General features: G+C 39.5%; 2 protein-coding genes across 2 annotated transcripts; both read right to left on the minus strand.

Moving 5' to 3' along the window:
• Positions 1 to 548: 548 nt before the first annotated feature.
• LOC141809370 (beta-1,4 N-acetylgalactosaminyltransferase 2-like) lies at positions 549 to 4,154 on the minus strand. Its single transcript, XM_074696360.1, has 7 exons — positions 4,145 to 4,154; positions 3,681 to 3,794; positions 3,157 to 3,243; positions 2,274 to 2,455; positions 1,510 to 1,653; positions 834 to 1,062; positions 549 to 742 (listed from the first exon to the last, which is right to left on the minus strand). Exons 1-7 carry the CDS (start codon positions 4,152 to 4,154, stop codon positions 549 to 551), a joined length of 960 nt encoding a protein of 319 aa, XP_074552461.1.
• A 10,279-nt stretch (positions 4,155 to 14,433) lies between these two features.
• Positions 14,434 to 20,718, minus strand: nags (N-acetylglutamate synthase). Its single transcript, XM_074697548.1, has 8 exons — positions 20,190 to 20,718; positions 19,375 to 19,655; positions 18,568 to 18,781; positions 18,297 to 18,477; positions 18,084 to 18,123; positions 17,742 to 17,873; positions 15,576 to 15,758; positions 14,434 to 15,350 (listed from the first exon to the last, which is right to left on the minus strand). Exons 1-8 carry the CDS (start codon positions 20,562 to 20,564, stop codon positions 15,206 to 15,208), a joined length of 1,551 nt encoding a protein of 516 aa, XP_074553649.1. The 5' UTR covers positions 20,565 to 20,718; the 3' UTR covers positions 14,434 to 15,205.
• Positions 20,719 to 26,232: the final 5,514 nt, after the last annotated feature.

Consider the following 26,232-nt stretch of genomic DNA (forward strand, 5'->3'; position numbering starts at 1 on the left):
TTCCCTTTATTCTTTTAAACTATTTTCCATGCCACCATTGTCACTTTATTTCTGGTAATGGCGACACGTGATATTGGATTGGCTCCATTAAACTTTGATACTTGCCAGGTTGTTATCTCCTTCTTCTTACTACCTAAGCCGGATCTAATCAGCAAACACACCCACTGAATTGGAAAGTAAATGACAGATTAAAAAAGTTCAGCCAAAGTTCAGTTCTGCTCCCTTTTTAAGAATCAATACCTAACAAATAAATAGCTAAAGCTTTGTTATAACTGCTGGGTTAAGCAAGCAAGGTTAAGAACAAAGCCCATGATCTGCCCTGCCAATTTAAATGTCTGGTGCCAATATAATATGAGATACTGTTTTTCAATAAGAGCAGGGTGACTTGATAAACACAGGTTAATCCTTTAAAACCTACAACAATCATTAACACCAATAATACATTGCCATGAATTCATGCCCAAGGCCAGCTTCTTCCTGAGCAGAAGTGATTCCATTCATTGTTTTAGTCGCATTATTTGAACCGCTGACCTTCTTATTGTAATCCTCTATCCAAAACGGACACACTTTAGGTTGTTTTTGAAGAAGTGCAGCTTCTCTTTAAACCTCACATCCCCTTTTCCAGGATTTCTGTAGCGTTTGTAAAGAGCTTCATCTTTGTTTGTGGTATTTGTCTGAAGGTCAATAGTCACATGGTTGCAGGTGGCAACCAGCAAAGAGCCCAACCCATCCATGAAGAACTCTAGAGTCAGAAAAAGACATTTTCAATTACTTATGCTAAAGCCACCACACGCTGACTGGTTGTGGAGCTCTGAGCCAATCTCTGAGTTTACCTGAAGCATCATCTTTCTGAAGCTTGGGGTCAAATCCCACCCTCCGTACAGCATCTGTGCGAGCCAGAAAGAAGTTGACCACCCCACTGGTCAGACTGCAACGTGGCCAACCAGGAATCACATGGAACCTCGATTTGGACGTTCTTGAAAGACAGCCTCCATCCATTTCTTGTCCTTCATGATAATGAAGGGTGAAAAAAACCTGTTCTGTCGTCACTGACCCGCTAGCCTACAACAGAAAGACAGAAGAGATCTTGATTAAAAATGGTACACTCTAGTTGGGTTTTGCAAAGATCAAGCCAGGTCGATTCCCAAAAAGGAATTTTCATGGTGTCTAAGCTGAACTTCCTTCTTTTACCTAGTGGACTGTTTACCTGATGACAATGCAAGATAAATGTCCAATGTCCCAATACAATTTTTTTGTTTGTTTTTTTCATCTTGTCTGATCAGGCTTTCTTTTTCTCCCTATTTTTTATGCTCTCTCTACCAGGTGTATGCAGATAGTTATTTGTATGAATTAGTGAAACCCAAAACTGTTTCATATGTTCTCTGTAACTGAAAGAATTGGAAATCGGGAAGTATATGTGTCTTAATGGAATTACAAATAGAAATTCAATTAAAAAGTCATTTAATTATGAAAATATTTCTTAACTTCTTAAACATTTTTTCTACTCACCACATCCAACTCTGGAATTCCTTCCATGACTTTCACTAGCTGCTCAATTTTTGTGTTTTTGGTAAAAACAAAATCATCATCGACCCACAGGAAGTACTTGGTTGTCACCTGGGAGACCGCAAGATTCCTGCCGGCAAACCAGCCCTGAGGGAGAAAACATGTTTTTAATGTGCATTGAAGGTAATGATTCAATGATTTTACACCTCTCTGTATAAAAAAAGCTCCTTTTCTTTGTTTTGCTCAGCTTTGTCAAGCACTCAGAGACTTTACTGTCAAGGAGCTTTGAGAAGCTATTATAGAATGTATGAAGTAATTAAACCCCACCTGCAAGGACTTTTTTTTATCACGTGGAGAATAAATGCAACTATTTAAACAAAAATCAAGCTGCAGATCCCATTTAAAGTGGAGAAAAAATGTTTAGTTTATGGTTGGCACACAACATAAAAATGTGTCATTAACAACTCGGACAGATTTGAATGATTAAAAAAATGGCAAGTGCTTAAATTAGTTTTCAAAATCAAATAATGATTACTAGTAATCTGTTTTAGGATGAAAGAAACTGTCAACCATAATGTGTATGTAGAGTGGACAGTGTGACTCCACCTTTTACTGCATCCATCCAGATTATTTTACAGTCTATGGTAACAACTAAATATGTTGAAGTGAAGTGTTAGTCCATCAGTTCCCTCTGCCATTCAGTCAGACAGATGCACAAGGTGTCTTTCAGTATAGCTCTGAATTAAAGCTCATATGTAGATGCATACCTGCCCTGGAGGCATGATGTAGTGTTGGATGTTTTCTCCAGAAACGCTCTGTGGTTTAGAACTGTCATCTGCGATGATGATTTTTATGCTGCTGTAGAACTTCCGGATACTTTTAATCAACACATCCAGGTAGTTATAGCGAAGGAATGTCTTTGTGATGATGGTGACTTGAGAGTTGATATCTGAGGAGGAGGTTTAAGTTATTAAAAGGCGTCATGAAGTAGTGAAGTTACCAGTTTGTCAACCAGGTAAATGGGTGAATGAATAACTTCCAGCTCACAACATTAGCCCTGTTTCCACCAAGCGGTTCAGTTCAGTTTGTCTCGGCACGACACAGATTTTACGGCGCTTCCACTGACTGATCCTGGGACAGACCCCCAATTAACTGAGATGAGCCATTCCACTTTTTGGCACCCTTCCGTAGGGGTGCCAGACTGAACCGATCCAATCTCAGAAGGTGGCACAACACACTGCAGACCGTTGATTGGGCGAAACAATTGTCACTTACCCCGACAGCGGCTTCATTTCTCCTGCCGGCACACAGTCTTCTCTGAAACAAAGCTTGATTGCACTTTGTATCAAAGAGCCACATGCCAGTCACAGAGAAGACAAAATGATGGATGTTTCCATCGTTGCTCTTGATTTACTGTATCACATTTTTCTTCTTCATTGAATTTCTTAGCGGGGTACACTGTTATGCATGCTGCTATTATTTAACAGATGCGGCTTTCGGCATCCGGCTTACACACCGCCTACCACGAGGGGGCACAGTTTACTGTGGAAACGCAAACGGGATCAGGCTTAACCGTACCAAACTGTGCCAAACCTTACTGAACTTAATCGGACTGCTTGGTGGAAACGCGGCTATTGTATTAACTTTTACCTTTTCCCATGTCGTACAGAATCGGAAGTTGAGGCTGTTTAATGGCTATCGGAAACCTGACTTCATGGTCCTCGAACTTTAATACGGCTATAAAACAAAAATGAAAGATCAGCTGGGTCCGGTTAGTGGGACTCCAATTATATCACAAACTGAAAGCTGTGTTCTACCACAGGAACGATGTAAATTTTAACAATCAGAACTAGGATCTAAATTTAGTTCTGGGCCCTGCTACGGGTGCAGGATCTTCAGATGTCTGCGAACTGGTGGAGCACTTGTTTATGGAGCAGTGTTTTTAATCCACCGTCCAATCCAAAAGATAAACATCCCACACAGCTGTGTTTCACTTGGGCTTGATAACTCCATAACACTCATTTTCATTCCTTTATTTTTAATTTAATATAGTCTGAGGTTGCATAACAAGCAATGTCAAACATCCTGTTCATTAATATAATTTTATGATTACCCTTACATTATTAGTTCGCTAATGATATAATATTCTAATGATGTGATAAAATGACACTCACCAATGTCTCCAGTGTTTATGTGGTAATGTTTGGAGGTGAACTTTACCCGGGCCAGCATGTAGTTGAGCATCAGTAAGCTGTAAGACTCGATAGATAGCTCGCTCTCTTCATCACCTAATATAAACCATAGATTATTGACACCAATTAACACCAACTTTCAATTAAATATTTTTGTTTTATTTACTCTAAGCAAACAAGGATAACCAACATTCATGAGGGCGCCTTCAACTTGAAGCTCTGTAAATAATTACTAATACTGGTTTTGATACTATTTTTGTGTCTTCACGTCTTGTACCTAAATTGAAAAAATTACGGTAGAGCTTTCCATCCTTTCCAATGTCTTATACGGTGAATAATAAACAACACAATAAAATACAACCATATGTTTCTGCCTTTGAAATGTAAGACTGAATTGTCCCAATAAATGAAAGCCTTAATGAGTTACATTTTTAGATTGAACCTACCTTCAGTCATAACCCCTTCAGGTGGACTTACAGGGGTGAGCACCCCTTTGGTCACAGTTATGGTCACCTAAAGTAGATGCAAGGAAATAAAACAAGCATTCAGAGTATACATAACTTCAAAGTGTGTTTATTTCTGTTTCTAATGATCATTCAAATCTTTCAGAATGTCATTATGGCAAAATGAAAGTTCCTGCTGATGTAGATAAAAATATGATATTACTTTTAATATCAACTCAATATTCCTTGCTGGAGTTTGTAAGAGTGATGTGTTAGAAGTGGTTAGAAGGTTAAAAAAAATACTGATGGAGACACAAATGGTATGTCACTTATGAAACAAGCAATTGATGGTATCCTTGAACAACTTGTGTTTATATGTCCTGGATCTTCAACCTAACCCTGAAATCTTAAGAAGTGATGGCAATGGATAAAAGCCAACAAGCCCATGCCCCACTCCTACAGAAAGTGGAACACTGTGGTCTAAGAGTAGGGACGGGTATTGATAACTGGTTTGTGATAAGAATGTATTAGAAATAGTTCAGCCACCATTGTTATCCTTTGTGCTTATCAATTCTCTTGTTAATTCTTGACATTACGCCTGAAAGCTGGACCTTACATCAATGTCACGTGATGTGCCACACCTCAGTCACGCTCATTACCATGGAGTGATCAAAGCAGTCAAAAGCTTTACTCATTCCACCAAAAACACAAAGCTATCAACACAAAGTGCAACGCAGTGATGTCATGCAAGGGAGGCAACACCACCACCACCACCATTTACTACAAACTCAATTAAATGTTGACACAAAAAAGCTGTGAAGTCTACTTTTTGTAGAGAAAATTCCCAGGAAGAATTGATAAGTGGAATCGATAATGGCATTGGTATCATTAAAATCTTATCAATACCCATTAGTGTATGAGTTATTGTAAGAAAATGGCAAGGGGAGTCATTAAGAAAAAATAACTAACACATGTAGAAGTTGATCAAACTGAATCAGACCTTAAAAAAGTTACTTGCAGTGGCCATAAATTTGAAACTGGGAAAAAAGTTATTCAATTGCTCATCCATTATACTTTCTCTAGTTAAGATCCAAAGATAATTCCTGATCTTTACATGATGCTAATTAAAAACTTAAATTTAAGACAAGGGACCATACCTTGTTTATTTTCCAATGCCCTTAGATGAGCAGTGCAAAGCCTGATCTTGCCAAAATGTTGCCAAATATGAAAGCTTGTTAGCGCTCAGCAGCTGATAACAGTGGTGGACCAAACAGATCCTGTAGCTTAGAGGCTGTATGGTTAATGAAGCAGTGTGCCATTGAGAGGTTGTTACTGATGCAGTGTGACCTTTACTATCTGATTCGAGGACAAATATTTAGGCAGGTTTTGGGCCTTCACTTCTCCTGTGCATCACACTGTATGCTGAACCTGTTCTTGAACAGTGTAAGCAAGGTTATAGCAAGGTAGCAGTATTGTCTGAGAAGTAACTGAACCTGGTGCCATTGCATGAACAATGATCTCCGGCAGTAGCCACGTGGTAATGTTCCAGAGATGTTGCTTTATGTTATACTTAGGGGGGAAAATGTCTCTTCTCTTGAACCAGTTTTTCTTGTTCTCTCTTGTCTTTACTTCTTTTCATCTCTAGCTGGAGTGACTAAGATGCAACTCAATGGGGCAAGTGGGAGATGGCGTTCACAGTTTTCTTTTTTTTGACACAAACCATCAACTGAGGCCATCTTGGAAATGTTGAGCTTAAGCTAGCTTTGCTAAAATTCGTTGAGGCGGGGAGGGCCTTTGGCTTCTATGCAGACAACTATAGGTTGCCAGTCCAGCTAGCTATGCCCTTACATGGGCAACTTCTAAGTTTACAAAATAACTTAGAATTTTTTTTGCCCAACTTTTATAAAAACCAACAAGGTGCTTAAATCAAACAAGAAATATCTGAATAATATAAGCTGTAAGTATTCTTGGATCACACAAACCTTGTAGAAGCTTCTGTGTCCTGCATGTAGCTCTAAACCTGAAATAAAAAAATAACCACAGAGATACAGACTTCATCAAAGGAGAGGTAAACAACCACTTTTACAGTGATCCACATGATGACCAAAAGATTCCCAATTCGGCCACCTATCTCAGGCCTCCAATCTACTGATAGTTCATTTGTTTTATCCTTATTACAAAATTTGCATACCAGCTGCAATGGTACAAGATATTCTGCATCATCCTCTTTTTGTCTATTTACCCGCCAGGAGTCTCCTGTTCCTCAGACTGCTTGTTTGTCATCAGTGGTATTGATTTGTTTGAAGGTAGTCTGCAGGATTTTCCGAAAAAAATAGAATGTCAACTTTTACAGGAATACTCCTGCCAAATCGTCTCTGACATGTGTGTCTGTGTCGGTGTCTGCCTCAACCCAGTCCTCTTTCACCCGCTTTCAGGCACTTGAAGAGCTGCTCTGGACAAAAAGCAATGTGAGTTGGTTTTGTACGGAGCAGGTCAAATACCTGCGATTAGCTTGGGCTAACATGCCATGTTGAGTGAACAATTCTTGAGTCTCTCCCACATGAAAACGCAACGCTATAGGTGGTTGCTGGGCTAGTGGATGTGTTCACGTAACTTTAGGGGCTGTTTACACGACAACAGTTTTAGGGTAAAACGCAAACGTTTTGTTGTGTTTCAGCTTCGCGTTTACACGGACACAGCGTTTCAGCCGACCTAAAGCACAAACTTTTGAAAGTGTTGGATTGTTCTGAAACGCTGCGGACACCGTTGTCATGTAAACAGTAAGCTGGCGTTTTCAGTGGGAAAGATGACGTCACACTCCGCCTTGCACGAGCGCATACAACAGGACAACAGTACAGTTGTTACGATCTTCTCAAACTACCGTGTTGTGCTTGTGCTACTCAATCTGCTGACTGTCTTTTAACAAAGTGTGCATCTGTTACTCCACTTTTGCACTTAGTATTCCCCAATACACCAGATGATCGGCTCAACTCTACTTCAGTGGAGATCTTCCAAAAGCTGCATCTGGACAAGACTGTTATAGCACCACCTGCAGGCCTGGCATGCTTACTACAGCATTTTCAGTCCCTCAGCATTTCCGTTCCAGATTTTTTTCACTGCATTTACACTGGGTAGTAGCGTTTTCAGATAAACGTTGTCGTGTAAACAGGGCTTTAGTCAGAGGCAGTGGGTGTGCGCTGTCGCTGGCACTGATCCAAAGAGGAGGAGCCCAGTTTGAATGCTGTACTTGCGAAAAGTAACAAAAATTCCTGCAGACCCTTCCTTGAAAGAAATGTAAAAACTCACTTTCAAAGTAATCCACATGGCCACAAAAAGATCCCGTATTCAGCTCCCTATCTCAGTCCTCCAATCTACTGAAAGTTCATTCATTTTGTGTTAAATACAAATTTTGCATACCAGCTGCAATGGTACAAGAGATTCTAACTCTACAACATCCTCTTTTTATCTATTTACCTAGGAAGAGTCTCCTGTTCCTCAGACTGCTTGTTTGTCAAAGTGTTATTGGTTTGTTTAAGACATCCTGTATTTTGCTAAGTGTTAAACAAACTGTGTGCTCATTTCTGTTTAGGATGCATCCTGTGTGTTGGGTTTTTCCACATTCATAATGTGGTTTAATCAGTAGTGCTTTGTGTATCCCAGACAGCTGGGAAGTGGAAAAAGATTTTTTTCTACCTTAAAACACACTCCTCTTCATTAATGATTATGTCAGGTAATGCGGAAACAACAAATAGATGAAAATGCTGTCTTAACTCTAATATGTAGCATACCTGGTATTATTGTAGGGGTCAAAGGCTTTACAGTAAAACCTTGGATAGGATACTTCAGAGGACAGTTAGGTACACTGTACAGCAGTTCAGATAACACAGATGACGTCCTGTAAGGGAAATGGTGGTGATGACGGGTAGTTTGGTTGATTGAGGTGTTAAGGAGATCTAAGTGTTTGTGCTAGTTCGTGAGAAAAATTCTTATCTTTTTTTTCCTTTTGAGTAGTACAAAGCAGTACAAAGCAGACAATTAACCTTTTTTTTTGCGTATGTTTAGCAACATTCAAAAAACATTAGCTGCCAATGACAGTAAAAAAACAGTAGCTGCCAATAATAGCTTTCAAAGAGTACAAAGTGCAGTGATGTTGCAAGGTAGAATTTCCTACCTAAAAGATAGCAACTGAACAAAGTACACAAGCAAATAAATGTTGGTGAATGATGACTCATACCTTAACCTCTCAAGACCCAGCGTCCACATATGTGGACATTACATTTTTGCCTCTCAGACCCACAATACTTCATTTTTTTCAACTTTGACCTATTAGCCACATTTAGGTACACTGTCCACATCATCTTTTGGTGAAATCACAACATTACACCCATTTTAGCAAAAAACCCCAACATATTTAAGTTCAATAACACTAGTAACAAACAACTAACAAAAAAAATCCAACTGGTTTTGTCTTCAGTGATGTTCTTACTATTTTTGCTCCTGTGTTTGTCTGGAGATCCTACATGTAACCATGGCCACATTGTTTACAAGTGAACTCAGCTGTTAGCAGTCTGTAGCATGTCAATGCTAACTGGTGCAAGGCCAGATGTTTCCCATAAGTGGGGAGAAGGAGGTGAGGATGACGTGCTGGTACTGAGGTGAGAGCTAAGAAGTGACGACATCGACCTGTCCTTCCGTTCGTTAATGAAAGATCTACCTCCAACAGATGGACGAGCTAGCCATGCTAACTCAGCAACAGAGGGAATACCAGAAAGCAGAGTTACGTCATGCTATTCACAGACATGGCTAACAGAGCTAACAGCAGACCCAACGCCACATTGGAAGAGCTTCACCTGCTGTGAGCAGACAGGATCTAGGAGACAGAGACTGAACAGACTGCTGAAGAAGCTCAGTCCTGGACCCTGTGGAGGTGGAGGCTGGCTTCTTACTTTGGTTTTCTTGATTGCTGCTGTGACTCTTCCTGAATTTACCCTTGGGGATAAATAGAGTATTTTCTATTCTATTCTATTTAATTCTATTCTAACAGGGAACTCATGATTAAAATAATAAAACTTCCTGTAAAATAAACAAGTTTTATTATTAAACTGATCAGGTCTTACTTGTGTCAAATAGCAAGGTGAATTAAAAAATGCACACCATTCAAAAGCTTGGGTCTTAAGAGGCTAATGTAAGTCTGTAACAGTAATTTCAGTGAATGCATTTATTTCTCAGTACCTGGCTTTGTAGTGTTGAAGCTCCTTTTCTCTACGTTTCGTCAGCTCTGCGAGCTCATCAACAGGGATATGGTTTTTGAAAACCATTGAGCCTTTGGGACAACTACATTGTTCAGGTGGAGGAGGAACGTAAGTTGGAAAAAACCTGAAAGGGTGCAGGAGGAAATTATCATTGGCCACACAACAATGGCTCAATAGACAAATTTTAAAACATGTTTTAAACTCTAGGGAGGAGATTGCGAACTGCAGCCTGTCTTCATATACAGGTTTGTGAAAACACACACACACACACACACAAGTGGTATTTACATAAGTTTTTGTGGCTTGTTGACATCGCTCTGCTCTGGACAGGTATGGAACAAAAAAAAGTAGGACATCGGAAAGAGGATGACACAGACTACAGCCAAGACCTGAAGATGTTTGCTCAACGCCATCTATGAACAAAACAAAACAAAGGAATAAGCCACATTATTGAAATAAGCCTTTACGTGTCAGTCTCTTGAGCTTTACATTGTTGGAGTAAAACAAAATAATTATGTAAAATCAGTGAAATAAAATCAGTTACTTTCTGACTAAAAGTAAAACTGCCCCTCTTGGGTAGCAGTACTGAGAAACATTCAGAACTTTTTTTCCCTCTTCAATGGTAAGCATGTGCTTTAACCAGCTTTTTTGTTTGTCTTTGCCTCTGCCTTTTAAAATGTGTGTGCAGGCCACTGACTGAGCTTGTTCGTAATTCTCTATTCAGCCTGAGAAAACATGTACCTCTGGTTAAAGGTGTGGCCCTGTGTTTTATGACTCACCGACCACAACTTTCTAATGAAAATGGGAATAATACATATATATATATATATATATATATATATATATATATATATATATATATATATATATATATATATATATATATATATATATATATATATTCATATTTCAGGCAAGAAAACAACTAAAAATGGCATATAGTGACAAAATCAAAAGAACAGAATTCTTTGTGAGAATTTTTTCAGACTTCATAATTTTTGTTTTGAATAATTAATTAGATTTAGATCTAATTAGATCCTCACACTGCATAGTTAAAAACTGTGACTGACAGCTAAAAAGGATTTGACACAGAGTATTTTATTTCTATCTTTTCTCTGAAGGTGAAAAAAGTAGTATTAGATTAAATTAGTACATCTACGAGTATGAAGCTTCTCAGACAGGACACATCAAAAACTATGGTATTTTCAATGAATCTATTGACACATATGCTTTAAAATATCCAATGCAGTATCTTAATTTGGTGCCTCTGTGAAATCATTTAGTTTATTAGAAAAGTTCTTACCTTGTGTTCCAGCCAAACTCCCTCCCTTGTTTGCCCGTGCAAAAACAGATGGTATTAGCCACGATAGACAAGCTCTATTCCCGTGTTATGTTGAAGAACTGGATTTTCATACAGAGAAGGGGCACACTCGGAGCTGAGGCACGCCGTAGACACAAAAGGGATTTCCCACAATAGTGTTATAAAGGTGGTTTTATAAAGGTTGTAAAAGTGCTTTATTGGGACTGAGAGACGGCTGCCAGCTGCACTGCAAAAACTGACATTTAACCACATTCACATGACAAGTCGAGAAAATCTCTTATTTCAAGATAACAAAGACAAAAATGACACCTGACTTGCTTCAGAGTAAAAAAGTCTACCATTGGAGTAGACAATTTGCTTGTCAAGTTCGTTGAAACAAGAATATGTTATAACTGAAGAAATTTCAGGGTTACATTTTTTTTTACTCAATTGGCAGATTTCTTTCACTTAATTCAAGCAACTCAGGTGTAATGATGTTATAATTTAATATGACAACTTTAAATAATATTCTTTTAGAATGCTTGGGCTGCTCCTGTTTCTTTTTTAAAATTGTTTAACAATCTGTCATTACTAAAAACGTCTTATTTTTTTCTGATATTTTCTTTAGGCTGTTTTTCCTTGTGTGGGTATCTAGTTGCAGAGAGGGCTGTTATTTACTGGAATTGCACACTTTATCTACCACTGTTATGTTGTTGATGCAATGTTCACACCTGTAGCACTAAAGCTGGCCAGCTCATTGCCCAAAACAGCTGAAGATTCTTGCAGAACTCTGAATATTAAGAAGCACAGGATGCAGAAGAGCTAAAAAGCACAAGGGGGAGGAGCTGGTGCAAGACAATGACAGAGGATTTTAAAGAGACTGTAACAGTCAAGATAATGAAGTGCTCCTGTCACAAGGTGTTGCCTGTTGGCGACGTCAACAAGCAGGGCTTATTCTGTTACTTCTGCTTATACCTCATGCTGAGACGCACACCGTCAGACATACCTCATTTCTGTTTCTGTTGTTGTGGCAACTATTTTGTTCATGTATGAAAGAGTAGTAGCCGCCCATCTGGGCTTGGTAAGGCTGGAGTGTTTAATAAATGATGAGCAGTTTGTGAGATCCCAGTATTTGTGTCGACCTGAGTTTCTTCCTGCAGTTTTTCTATATCCTCCATGGCCTCAACGAAGCTACACACAGACCTCCAAACCATTATTACCCAGCTCAGCTCTATTATTATGGGCAACGTGAGATCTACAGGACTAGCCAGGAGCCAGATTGAGGGATTAAGAGAATGCAGTATGGTATCCCTTAAGGAGATGTGGCTGCAGACCAGTTGAAAAATTGTACAAATTTACATTTTGCACTGTTGGACCCTGAAGATTATTGAGTGTGTCATCTCTGCTGGGGTTGGATGCAGTATTGTCATTTTGAATTTCTTCAAAGATCCTGAGGGTTATGGAGCAAAAAAGTCAAGTGGTAGAAGCTCCCCAAAAGAATTCACTGGCGTGAGCCAGAGGATCCGATTGGCTTCCAACGTTACTGTCATGACGAGGAGATCCTTGAGATATTTTCTACGCGGCACAGTGGAAGGGGCGCCATCGTGATCTAAGGGGCTTTCTCCTTCAGGTTGGAGCTTCAGGGTGTGCAGGGGTGTCAAATGGCAGCTGTCTATGTGGAGATGTTGCAGGGACTCTCAACATGACTGAGGGCCCTGGTCTGTGGGGTGGTGATTCAGTTTTTCAACAGGACAATGCTGCAGTTCACAATGGCCGACACAGGACTTCTTTCAGAGAAATAACCTCACTCTTTGGTATCATCCTGCATGTTCCCCTGATCTAAATCACACTGAGAACACTTGGGGGTGGATGGTGAGGGAAATTTACATAAATAAACATCAGTTTCAAATAGTAAATGCCCTTTGTGAAACCATATTTACCACTTATTGTAAAATTCCTCCTAACCTCCTGGAAACACTTGCATCAAGCATGCTGAAATTTTGGAGAGATCAACAAGAATGGTGGAGCTCTTCATTATAGTTCTTTTTTTAAGCTTTAATTTCTTTCAAGGAGGTTTTCGGTTCTTTTTGAGTTGTGGTCCCAAAGCTCCGATTGGCTGATGAACAGCCTATTTGTATTGTATGTTTTCAATTAAATGCAGACTCAATTTTTTTTTTGGTCTTGCTCTCATTTGTTCTTTTTGTATTTTGAAACTGAACAGAACCTTTTTAAGATCCAACAGTGGAAAAATGTAAATTCTTGCAATTTTTCAACTGGTCTTCAGATTTTGATCAAGTGTTACCAAGAATTCTCCAAAGTCACCGTCAGTAACTCCCAGAGGGGTTGGGCTGACTAAATCTAAATATGAGGAGATATTCTCAATAAAAATAAGACATTAACAAATTTGTGCAGTGTGTTGCTATGGGTGGCATCTGCCTGCCCTGGCTTCATATATCATCCAGATAATGTTTATCAGTAAAGGTTGACAAAGCAAGGAGATATATAAAGAGACTGATGACGAAGGAGCTTAAATGATACACCCTTACATTTATCATGGCAGTTCTTCGCTTGGAAAATCCAAAAATTCCTTACACATTTGAAAATTAAATGAGATTCCACTGACAAAAGAGGCAAAACATAACATTGATGGGTGACTTAAGTGTTTTATTTTTTCGTTGACTTGAGTGTCTTATGAAAGTCATGCTAGGCTGAGGTGTGTGTGTGTGTGACAAAGGGTGAAGGTGTAGGTGTATGTCAATGTTTGCTTTTACTTGTCTTTCACTTATTTTATCAATCAGTCTAAGCCAGGGTGTGCATACAACCGCTGAACAACAGGTTTTTCAAGTCACAAACAGCGAGAATCAAAGGATCCAAGCTACTGAAACTGAACTCAGCTTTTCTCACAACTCTGCATGTCATTCATCTTCCAGCATCTGCCTCACCTTTCTGTGACACTTCTAAGTGCATGCTCTTGAGCTGACAGCTCCACCAGCTGGTCAAAAAGAAAACAGCACATACCTGTACCGCCTCAGCAGTATTGAGATCAAAAGGCTACAGAGGCGATATCTCACAGCCACATCTCAAACATGAGGTAACAGTTCAAAATGGGAATCAACAGTCCGAGCATTGCATATCAAAACAAACTTCTGGAACTAACAGATAAAGCCTGCCTTTTTTTTCTAACTGTTTTAAGGAATTCTTCACAGCACTACTTTTACCATTTTTATTTTCCCCCCTTTCTTTGTCTTTATTCCTTTCTTTCTGTCAGCAACCAGCTGCCCTGCCACAATTTCTGCTAACAGACTTAGCAAACACCAGGTTATCCCTGGCGTTTGCTTTCCTTCTTAAGAATTGGTCAACATGGGAGTGATAAGGTTTTGACCAATCAGAATCAAGTATTTAACACAGGGAGCTTGGGTGAACTCTTTTAACACGATACTTCAGTATTCAAGAACCGTATACTAAAATATAAGACTTGTTTTTGCGGTCGTCAAGTGAGAAACAATCATTTCCCAAGCCTTTTTTAAGTCTTGTCCATTGTCTACCACAGTGGTTACCAATATGGGGGTCACAAAATGCCTTTCAAATTTAAAAACTATTTGCATGTTTCTTCCAGTATTGCATATATAAATAAAAATGTGGCTCAAATTTAGATACTTGTAAAAAAGTGTAACAAGACTATAACTAAGGCTTGCTCAAAGAAGAGACAAAAATAAGGAGCAGAGACATAAGTTGAGTTTCTGGTCTGAAGTGCTTTGGAGGCAGTGTTTTATGTCTTGTACATGGCAGTTTCAGAAAAGTTTGATCAGAGAAAAAAAAAGAAGGCATTCTGACTGAAAGTTCTGGATTATACATTTCCCATAATGCATATGTGTAAACAGGGTTCCCTGGCTGGCTGTCAAAAGCAAACAGCTTACTAACTGTCAACCTCCAGGTATGCACAGTTGCTGTTGAAATCTAAAGATTATAAAGTCCAGAGCCAAGAAATACTTTAAAATAACATTTTATGACATCATGGGGGTTCATTTTGTTTATCTAAATGTTTACTAAAAGTTATATGCTAATCTTAGTTAAATAAAGCTAAAAATCTTCCTTAAGAGCCACTGTAACTTTATGTAGCTGTGTTCACAGACTCAGAAGGACATTGCATGACAAGTAATTCTGAATTTTTGTGTGAAAACATTGCGATGAACTTTTGGTCTACTAGATAAATGATCCCTTAAAGAATTTTGGCCCTCTGAAGAGCACTTAGTGTTAAAAGCTACCAATTTTGTGTGATTCACAGTAACAGTAACAGTCAGTGTGTCCATCGTGTTGAGATATATCAACACAATGGAAGAAACAGGAGTGTGAGAACTGTCCTGGCTTGATCAAAATGTATTTAATGCTCACTGCAGATTTCAAGTTTCAAGGTATGAGGAAAAAACCCACCTAAAATAGTTCAAGCTGATTTTTTGCTCACAGTAAGAGTCCAAGAGCTACAAAACCAGTAGTTGAAGTGAAGGTGTCAGGCTAGGATGCTGTGGAAATGTGGAAAGAGTCGGGGAGCTCCTTGGCGTACTCCACCAGCTCGTAGGAATCCCTGATGTCCGTCAGGCCAAACCAGAAGACTGTCCACACCCCATGAACAAAGCTGCCATCACAGTGTTTGAAGTACCTGCACAGAAAAGGAAAGAAAAAAAGTCACATCATTGATCCTATCCCAGAGATTCCTCAGGATTCAGTGCTTGGTCCTCCTTGATTACTCAACAATTACTTGCTCACTAGTCATTGTCCCGCACTTTTAAATCCCAAGCTAGTGGGATGTTGTTTGACACAAAATTAAACTTGAGTTCTATAATTAGTCTGTGTGAGTGTTGTTGTGTGTATGTGTGTGTCATACCAGGGGTTGATCTTGTTAGTGGCTCTGGACCTCCAGAACAGTTTACCCAGGTCTTGTCTGATACATTCCCACAGGATCTGGCTGGTGCCTTGACCCTGCTTACTGCTGCTCACCACAAATTTGTCGAGGTAGGGAGTGCCACTGTTCACAGGCTCCATGGTGATTATGGCTGCCGCGCTGTACCTGAGGAAAGGTGAGAAGTCAAATGTTCAGAAAAGAGCAGAGAACAGATTCATTCATGGTATTTTGTGCCATGTTAGCATTTTTGGCTTTGTGTGTAGGTGGTTCATGGTTTTTCTGCAGCCAGTTTCAAGAAGACTCTTGAAGATCGGCAGTTTTTAACACTTCTGCATTGGCTTTATATTTAAAGGGCATAAATAAAACTGTAAGGAAATTGATAGGAAAATAACTTCAAAAAAATCTGAAAGAAATTCTTAAATAAATACACCAGGGGGTCTCCTGGAAACATTTTAGTAGGGGTGGGTAAAAATATTGATGAATCGTTGCATCGAAATATTTCCTCGCCCAACTCAGTATCGATTCAGCAAATCCTCTGAATCGATTCATCTCCTGGCAAGTGAGGGGGACTATGCATGCTATTTGTGTTGTATGTACAAGGGCCACCAGAGACCAAACAACAAAAAAATGGCAGCCAAAGCAGCAGCATAAAGCCAGATCCTTTGGCTTTGAAGTCTGACGTTTTGGTTGTTTTATTGCTCCAAAAGGTGAGGTGACACACCACATATGTTCACATGGGGAATGAAAATCGATACTCAAAGCATTTAAATCAATACTGAATTGAATTGATATCGAATCGAATCGTGATGGAAAGAATCCAAATCGAATCGTGAGGTCCTTGGCAATACCCAGCCCTACATTTTAGTATGTTTATTTTTACTCTGGCATTAAAAACTGTCATTTGAATGTGACGTCACAGTGGGGAGTCCCTGGTGGTTCAGCCTCTTTTCAACATTGATAAACATGGATCCGACTGTCACTCCTGTCAATGAAGAGGAAGAAAATCTTAATTTCTATGCATGTGATAGTCATTACGGTAATAATTGTGAGCCTGCTAAGAAAGATGGAGACTGGGAACAGGGCAGGATAAGGAGGAATAACAGCCATAGGAGAGCAGTGGAGTTGAGTGTGAGGAGAACCAGAGGAGAACGGAGCAGGTGCCCTGGTGAGTGAGCTCTGTTAGCTAGTGATATGTAGCCTAATGCTGTGTTCACACTAGCGTATTAAAAGTTTGAAATCAGATACACTGACTTATAGAATAAGTGTAAGAGCAGATCATAAAGCAATGCGCTTTAAGCCATCATGATAAAGCATATAGAGAGAAAGACAGACTGGTCTATCAGAAGTCCATCCACTAATCTAGAGTCAGAAAACCAAGACTTAACTACGGTGCTTTGACAAATCCTTCTGTCAATGGGAGCCGTGCTAGGGGCTCAGCTGCTGCCAGTGAACCTGCGGCCGTCTTACAGGACAGCGCAGCAACGGTCACACTTGGACCTGGTTCCAGTATCCCTTCCTCAACTCTGTCCAGACTTTATAGAATAGACTCCATCGTATCAATCTACCTGTTGAAAAATGGGCACCACGGACGACTGTGTTTTTTTGTGACCAACGCAGAAATAAAGTCCCATGTTGTCACCTACACAAAACCAATCCGAGCACGAAAGCTAACTCTGTAGAGTCCGACACAGTAGACTCGATGTCCTGTTGAGCTAGTATTTCTGCATCCATCCATCCAAACACATTTTAATCATCTTAATTCATGGTCAAACTAAACAATACTTTGGAAGAAACACAATACCATGGCCCGAAATACCCGATCTCATTCATGACTACCTATTATTCACATTGACTCAAAGCGGAGAAAAGGGACATGAGTCTCCTCTGCTAAGTCATATGATGGATGTTGAAAAAGAGCGTTCTAAACAGCTATACTGAAAACAGCCACTTCTTCCACTAAATTTGTGACTTTTTTGTTGAATAAAATATAAAATCCATAATTGACTTATTCTACAATCATTATCAGACAGTGTTAATTTACAAAAAAAAATATTTTGCAATATGCCCTTTAAAGACTCAAGGCTGACGCTTAGTTCTTTCTCACAGATTTGCTTCCAAATTTTTCGGTCTCATGATAGTTTCACGCACCCTTCAGAGAGGTAGATGGAATGCAGCCTTCCTTTCAGGGAATGGATGTAGTCCTGCCTTAGGCTTTTATCAAACGACTTGTTGATGAGAGCCAACAGACGCTGAACATCAATCCCATCCAGAGAGGTGTACCTGCACACAAACACACAGAAATTCTTCACTGTAAGAGCAGTAAATTCTATAAACTCTCAATACTTGAAGTTAAAATTTAGAGTTTGGTTCAAGTTAGATTTTAGTATATTTTTATCATACTTACTCCATTGATCTATAAATTGTAATTTTTTTTTTTGTCACAAGGTTAGATTACATGAATTTGAAAATTTGACTGAGGATGATACCTACCGGTGTATTGGGTCTCCATTTTTAAAGAGTGTCCCAGATCCTGAGAAAGAATTCCAGACAAAGAGGACAAATATCTTTAGAAAACAAATTTTATACAACCTAATTTCTGTCATTGTTGAGTGGCTGAACTAGAATCACTTACAAATATGTCCTCATGACTACTTGGGTTTCACCTTAAAATAGTCTCAGAGTAGGGTCAGTCAGCAGTCTTACCTCTGTGACTGAACAGCTCGCTCAGCAGTGTGTCTGCAGAGGTAATCACTGCAGAGGACTCGGGTGAAAGCTGATTTAGGAGCCTGGCTATAGTGGACACCTTATACCGTTCTGCACTACTCAGCCATGTTGCCATGGAAAGACTAGGCAGGTCACTAGGGAGTGAAACTGTTCCAAGCACCTGTTACATAAAAACAAAGTAGTCAGTTTCAGTCAGTTTTAGTCAGTAGTCAGTGGTAGTACAAAAATCTGACACAAATCAGAGTTGTACCTTTTTTTCTTTGCTGCACAGACCTCCTGAGTGGTTTAGAAACATGACTTTGAGAGGTTGCAGTGCTCGGGATATAGCCGCTGTCACTTCTGTTGAGTCCAATAGTATCGAGCAACCTCGCCCATCTCGACCAACCGGACAAATCAGGGGGATTGTCCCACAGTCCAGACTCCACTGGAGGAGGCTTGTGTCTACGGCAACGGAGGAAGCAGCACTGCAGGGGGATGAGGAAAAGAGTGTCACCTTTGGGAAAAAAGGATTTGGGACCGTGCTTCATGTGGCTTATTCTCCCACCAGCTTTAGAACTCAGTAGAAGTATGTAGAGAAAGGGTGATTTGAGAAGTGAATAAGGGAAGGAAAGGCAGTGGATCATCTTCATCAAAATCAGGTGTAAACATGGCTTCACAAATAAAATTTTAATCTCTTATCCGCTTCAGGTTTTTATCAGGCAAAGTAAAGTATGCCTTCAGAAATGTAATCTCATTTTTACACAGCAGCCAGTAAAAACTATTCAACTAGGTCTCAATAGCTTCAAGGACTTTTTGAAGCTTGGAAAAAAAATAAAAAAAACTGGAACTGTAAGTACTTCTTAAGCCTTGGGCTGGAATTGTTTACAGAAAGCCAGTGTTAAACAAGGAAGTGAGAGTTTCACAAAAAGTAGTCCCCCCTAAGCTGCGCATTAAGAAAAATGTAGGAGCAAGGTTTTTCTGAGCTTTAAGTTTACCAGGGAGAACAAATTTAGTATATTTTAAAGGGAAACCCTCAAATTAAAGACACCTGTTTTTCTGTTATGTCGTAACCCTTTACCTGCTTCCACGTGGGGCTTCATGCAGAAGCAGGAAGGACTCAGCAGAAAAAAGGGGCAGTACAGTGGCTGAATGCTGCTGCAGTGCCTCAGTTAGCTGCTGGCTTCTCTCCACCAGCCCTCTGGTGCACCGGGAGCCTGCAACTGGTTCCATGTGCCCCGTGTCTTCATTGTCAGACCGTCCCATCACCACCACAGGCTTCATATCCATTCGCTGGAGAAAGGAGAGCCCGAAGGACAAGCTCTGAACCATTTCCCTGCTGTCAAACACTGAGCTGTCCACCTGGGAGAGACAGAGGACCACAGATGGGCAAAAGTAGACGTTCTTAAATCAAGGTCATCTTCAAAAGTGGTCAAGTTTCTACACTGATAAATAGAGCGATTTTGATCAAAGAGATGCCAGAAACGGTACTTCTGGTGTACCCCCTTATGTCAGAGCATCAGCTAATGATACGTGTGGAACCTGCCAACTCTGTTTTTAAACTGTAAAGAAGTTGGGTACTACCAATAACTTTTTTACACTTTACACTTTTTGTACTGCATGTTTTCCCCTATTTAGTTTAGTGTTCAAATTGTAACGGATTTCACCAAGGTAGTCAAAATAAAACCCCAAACTATTCCCTTTATGGCTGTACTAAGCAAAATATTACACAATTGTTTTTCAGTATTATGAAAAAAAGGAAAGTCACTTGCTAGAATTTAGACAGGAACGCAATACGTGGCAAATTATTCAAGATAAACCATCGAGACAGTTCGCATATTTGGGAGATTTGCTTTAAAATGAGGTTTTTTTTCACATGAATGAACGTTGACTTACCTCCATTACAGCGAAGGCAGGAGACTGGGCTTTGGTCGCTTTCTGAAACTGGGTCAACCAGTACCGAGCCTCTCTGGGGTCTCCACCGACTTCGTTGAGGAAAGCCTTAACGTCCCGATAAATCAAGTTTCGATTGGCAAGCGCATGTCGGTCAGCGACGGACAGATATCCCGGTTGCTCCTGCTGGGCCACAGCCGCGGTCTTTCCTCCCGTGCTGGCCGAGTCAGAGCTCATTATTCGCCGTTGAGCACACACCATCCTCCGCTGACGTTGAACGGAACTCCGTGTCAGTGCCGGGGCCGAGGGGCCTGACAGGTACTTTCCTGCCATCACCATGGCCCGACAACCAGAAGAACCACCATTCACTTTGGACATAATCGCTGACACCAGGGTTCGGAGTCCGTTGGATAGTTTGGAGCTGGTGGTGAGCTCCACATGAAGACCCTGGCAGACGGCTGACAGCTGTTGGCGAGTGCTAAAGAGCGCCACAGTACCGACACTCCCCTGTTTGTCTTTTTCAAACTGGCGGCGGGTCCCTCAAATCCACTTAAGAAAAAAATACACAATTCATGGTTTGCTCAAAAATGACCGGAACTGTTGTCAAAGCAACAAGTCTTGGCTACACTTACTTTAACAAAGTAAAAAAAAAAAAAAAAAAAAAAAAAAAAAATCAATGAAGGGTCAGGGCCATAAAATAATTTTTCAAATTTTAGGGAGAAAAGGTATGATCTCCATCCGTCAGTATTGGTACACTAGATCTATCTAAACGCACGAGTAAGATTCTATTGACCATTTAAGACAAAATTGGTGTGAAAATGCAAACATGAAAATAAAAAAGCAATACAGAGAATACATTTTCATTTCAAGAATATAGCTAGCCACGTTATTAGAGTCAAATAAAAATTAAATGTTCACCATCCACTTATTATTTTCATTTTCATCCTCAAGACTGCAATTTATGTGACATTATTCCACTTAAAACGAACAGGGTGTTTGCATTTCAATTTCCAAGGCCTTCTAGTTATACCTTTGGTCTCTAAAGGTAGTATGGGAGGTCCAGCCAATGGTTATCAGCCTCCTCTTCTTTGGAATCACTTACCTGTCGAGGTCCAGGCGGCAGACACGGTCTCAAGACTCCAAACTTTCCTTTTTGATAAAGCTTATAGTTAGAGCTGGATCAGGGCTGAACCAGCTCCTGGTTATGCTGCTACAGGAGTGTCAGTTCAGAATTACCTATTTTGATGTTGTTCTAATTTTTTACAATACGCATTTTTCAACGTCAGAGTTTCTTTTTTCAGTTTCAGGACATGTTTGTCAATGCCAAATTTTATTTTCAAAACCAAACATTAAAGTCACCGTTTTGACTCCATACTTGCAGCCCCTTTAAATCAGAAGACCTGACTTGGTGATCCTGAGAGTGAACCCCTAACTATTGCAATATAAGTAAAAGTAAACTTTTGAGGGTGAGTGACCCAAATACATATTTAAAGACAGTTTTGGACATTTTACTTTGTAATCTGGATGAGAAAACAAAGGTGACCTGTCCCGGACACTTCATTGTCATAGGTAAGTATGAAATTTTCTGCTCATTGAATTGCTGTTCAGAAGAAAAACCATGCCTGAGGTCTTGACCTGGTATTGTATTTCCTGATGTTAATTAAATAAAACAATTTGTTTGTCAGCCTCTCACCCTAAGACAGCTGGGATAGGCTCCAGTCACCCATGACCCAGAACAGGATAAGAGGTGTAGAAAATGGATGGACGGAATTTGTTAGTCAAACATGTGTGTCTGATCACTGTCCAAATGTGATTTTTATTTTCAAGCAGAAGAACTGCCTTGAGAAACTGAGATATTGAAATGGCATAATCAGATCACAACTCATCCATTTGTTATCATTAAGGAAGGGGAACTAAAGGTTTTGAAGGAATTCAGATGAAACCAGGGTGGATTTTGTCACACACTAAACTAATGAGTTTTGGCCATCTAAGGGTGAGGCTGACCTGGCTGATAGGCAAGCACACTGTTGTTGTCAGGCTAAAGGCCTGCCTCTTGCCTTTTGCCTCATCCAAATTAAAAAAACTATGGCTGGGTTCAGCATTTTTAATATGGCTCCTGATGGCAATGAGCTTTTAAAGCAAAGCAGTGGCAGGTATAGTGGTAGCTCCTCTGAGATATATCTAAGCTCAGCTTCTCTTTGGAGGAAACTGATTTTGGCGGCTGGTGGCAGTGCTCACATTGTGCTGGACATTACCCAAAGCCTTAATAAGGCTTAAAAAGTGGAACATGCCACAATATCCATTAAGCTGCTACCATGTGTTTGGATGATTTAATATCAGTGTTAACAGAGAGTTGAACAGGTGTACCTAATTAAGTCATCACTGAGTCAATAATACAACATTACAGGGTTGCACTTGTGTAAAATCAGCATATAAGTTCTTACTGCCTAAACTAATCGAACAATGGTCAAACTCAGACGCACTGCCATTATGGTTTATTTCTGTCTTGCAATGTTTATTTATAGCATGCTTTTAATAGTATAATATCATGGTCAGTGAGACGTTTGACATGTTGTTCATTTGGATAGGAATTAAGTATGCAAAGGCTGCACTATAGAAAAGGACCACAGAGATTGGTGGAAGACATTTCCTCACAGACAGATTCTGAGAGTAAATCCCTAAATTTGGTGCTGAAAATACATGTAAGTACTAACATTCTAGAGTTCTTTAATGTTATAATGACCTTTAAAGATTGATAATTGGGCTGGTTGTATAACAAAAAAAAAAGTGGCATAATAAATTCTTTATCGACTTGCTCACAATATAAAATTAAATAATACTGAATTTTAACAATTTGTATTGCCCATTTCTTTTTGATAAAATTTTCATTTCTTAGATTTGGACCATAACCTCTTCATTTTATTTTCCAGAATCAAGAAAAAAAACATGGTTTTCAAACAGGTATTGTATTCAGATGTTTTTCCTTATTTGGAAATTTCTACAACTCAACAACTCATCACTGTAGGAATTTTTAAATAGTGCTGTTAGACTTTTTTTTTGTGGCTTATTTTTTCCATATCCCATACTGTTTTTTTCTCCTTCAGAAAAATTAGAAATGGATTTTAAACTGGCTCTGCTTTTCTCCATCTTTGGTAAGACTTACATTATGCTCGATAAGTGTGTCTTAAGGTTCCGTCAAGCCAACACTTTTCAAATATGTACTGCTGTCAATATGACATGTGCACATGACATAATTAATGAGTCATAATTCAACACTTCTACCAACTTGGTTGATTCTGAAAAGGGTTAAATGTAATGAAGGCTTTTATTAAGAATATCAGTTCCACACACTGTTTTGCTGAATAGACCCTTTATCCATCTCCACAGGATTCTGTTCACCCTCCCTTTACAATGACCGTCTGTTCCACTACATTGACTTGAAAATGTCTTGGTATGATGCTCAAAATTACTGCAGAGAGAAATACAATGACCTGGCCACCATCGAAAGTGAAGCTGAAAACAGCAAGTTGCAAAATTCAAACCCCTCAGGAGCTTGGATAGGGCTGCAAGATGATTCAGTGTCCTGGTGGGATACCCTGGGTAATGACGCAAACTCCTGGAGATGGTCGCACACTGGTGAAACAGGTGGAAATGGTTATCACAACTGGTCTAGGTATAAGCCAGATAACCGCTATTCCAAAGACAGTTGTGTTGAAATGAATGAAGATGGAGAATGGAATGATTATGTCTGTGAGGATAGCATCCCTTTTGCTTGTTTCAGTGGTAAGACAATTTGATGATTTACAGAGTGACTTTAAAAGTCTGAAAGCAATTGTAAACATAACATGGAACCAATTAAACAGTAAAACTAAGGTTACAGTTATAAAAGTTACAAAAAAGCCTTTCCCCTAACAATGAAGACCCAACATAGTCTATAAAGTCCAGCTCTTCCTCTGTCTATGTCACTTAAACATGATAATGCAGTTTGAAAAAAACAAGTTCAGACTTCCAACCAATCATTCTGTCCTTGTTTTGTGTTGTAGCTGCAAATCTTCAAAGCAAGAAGAAATACTTTGTAATAACGACACCAATGACCTGGAAAGAGGCCCAGACTTACTGCAGGACCAACTACACAGACCTGGCTTGGATTGAGAATCCTGAAGAAAACCAAGAACTGTTGACCCTCAAAGGCACTATTCATGTGTGGATCGGCTTGTACCGAAATCCATGGAGGTGGTCTGACAACAGAAACAGCTCCTACAGACACTGGGAATCTACTCAGCCAAATAACTTTAATAAACAGTACTGCACAGTTATCAATATGGAGAAGTACTGGGAGGACTACGCCTGTGGGCTCAAGTTTCCCTTCTGGTGCCAAGAAAGTAAAATAAAAGACATACATGAAAATGTTTTTTTTTTTTTTTTTTTTTTTTTATGTCAGTCGAAAAGAAAATTGCCTTTATTGATTCAAGACATGTCTGTTGTACCCTCCAGTACCCAAACAAAGGAAAATAATCCTGATGAAGATCCATTCCACTGCTGACCTTTCAGATCCGGCTATAAACTCCCAGCTCCTGCAACAGGTAAAACTATTATCTTGTTAGAATCTGTGTATTGAAAGTCTCCCTGCATTAAAATGTAAATTTGAACACTGACGTGACCTAAAACAAAGTCTCTCTAAAAACTTTTGCTAATTTCTAGTTAAGCACTGAGCTCTCAAAACAAACAGGGCAGACTGTGAACCTAAAGTGGAGGATTCAACCCAAAAAAGAAGAAGAAGAAGAAGAAGAAGAAGAAGAAGAAGAAGAAGAAGAAGAAGTAGAAGAAGAAAAACCTAAAGCTATGGATCAGTGCCCTGCAAAGGTATGGCAGACTGAGCCTCCTGTTTAAAGGTCTGGAAACTTCTTTTGGGTCATTTCCATTACTAATGGTCAGGAGGGAGAAAATTTTCAAAAGCTGTCAGGGGGAGAGTTTGCTTAATTTTCATACTCGTCTGAAAAGAAATATACATAATCAAATTGTGTGTAGTGTGCTAGTTTTTGAAGGTGTTTACAGCATCATGTTTCAGAGAGCAGATCAGTAGAGGTGGATCTGAACCCCTTGATTGCAGTTAGTTTCAACATTTTCATCTAGTGAAGTCAGTGCAGAGTCATAGAAAGCCTGTTCTCCAATCATACCACATAGACTTTTTGCTAAATCATTTTACAGTTTTTTCAGCTAATAAATCAATTGATAGTGTTTTCAGCACTGTTTCTTTGATGTGAAATTATCAATGATAGTCTAAATCAACATGCACATAGAACAAAGAAGTAAGTACTTAATGTCAAATGTTCTTCATGTAATATTCTCCTTGTTTAACTGCTGTACTGAAGAAATATCATGCCTGAGGTTGTGTTTGAGTTTTCTAAATTTCCTGAAATTCACCTAATAAAACAATTTGTGTGTCAAAAATGTGTGTCACATTGCAGAGTTCTTTAGTAGGAGCCATGTGTTAAGTGGGGATGTGGATGGCATATGGCATCATTTGAAGTTCTCGTACATTTTCATTTCAAAAACAAACAGTAGATCATTGAAATATTCTTTTTGAGTTGGGAGAAGTGACAGAACAAATTGAGGAAATGGTCATGCACAGCTCATCCTTCTTTCAGGGCCAATTCCATTTCTACCCCTTGGCCCTTGGTTTTGTGCATACACATGTAGTGAAGGGGTGTCCCAATTCCATAAGTTCAAGGTAAAGGACTTCACAGATCTTGAAAAGAAGACAAAGTGAGACCTCACTTTAAACCAAAGAGTATGACAAATTCTCCTGATAAAGATATTTTGATATCAGATATCCAGTCCTTTGCGACTTTATGTTAATATTAGCTATGTTTACAACCGTTGATTTGAGTTTGAAATTACTAGTTATAACATTCCACCTAACGTCACTTTAGAGGCAACCAGAAGTTAAGCCTATGACAGCTACACTGATGTCAGACCAGGGGGGACATGTTTCCAGCAGACAGACTTCAATGCAGTTGGCTGCATTTCATGAGTGATAGGACAG

The sequence above is a fragment of the Halichoeres trimaculatus genome, unplaced genomic scaffold (assembly GCF_033239565.1).
Source record: "Halichoeres trimaculatus isolate MK-OKI-2021-1 unplaced genomic scaffold, fHalTri1.1 fHalTri1_scaffold_20, whole genome shotgun sequence".
Lineage (NCBI taxonomy): Eukaryota > Metazoa > Chordata > Actinopteri > Labriformes > Labridae > Halichoeres > Halichoeres trimaculatus.

Excerpts from the sequence above, each read along its gene's own strand:
- LOC141809370 (XM_074696360.1), bottom strand. Across the intron at positions 3,244-3,680 it reads CATAAACACTGGAGACATTG|CCGTATTAAAGTTCGAGGAC; the intron begins GTGAGTGTCATT and ends TTTGTTTTATAG. Across the intron at positions 1,063-1,509 it reads GAATTCCAGAGTTGGATGTG|GCTAGCGGGTCAGTGACGAC; the intron begins GTGAGTAGAAAA and ends TTTCTGTTGTAG.
- nags (XM_074697548.1), bottom strand. The coding sequence starts at position 20,564 with ATGTCCAAAGTGAATGGTGGTTCTTCTGGTTGTCGGGCCATGGTGATG. Across the intron at positions 15,759-17,741 it reads TCCATCTACCTCTCTGAAGG|GTACAGCGCGGCAGCCATAA; the intron begins GTGCGTGAAACT and ends ACCTTTCCTCAG. Across the intron at positions 15,351-15,575 it reads ACTAACAAGATCAACCCCTG|GTACTTCAAACACTGTGATG; the intron begins GTATGACACACA and ends TTTTCTGTGCAG.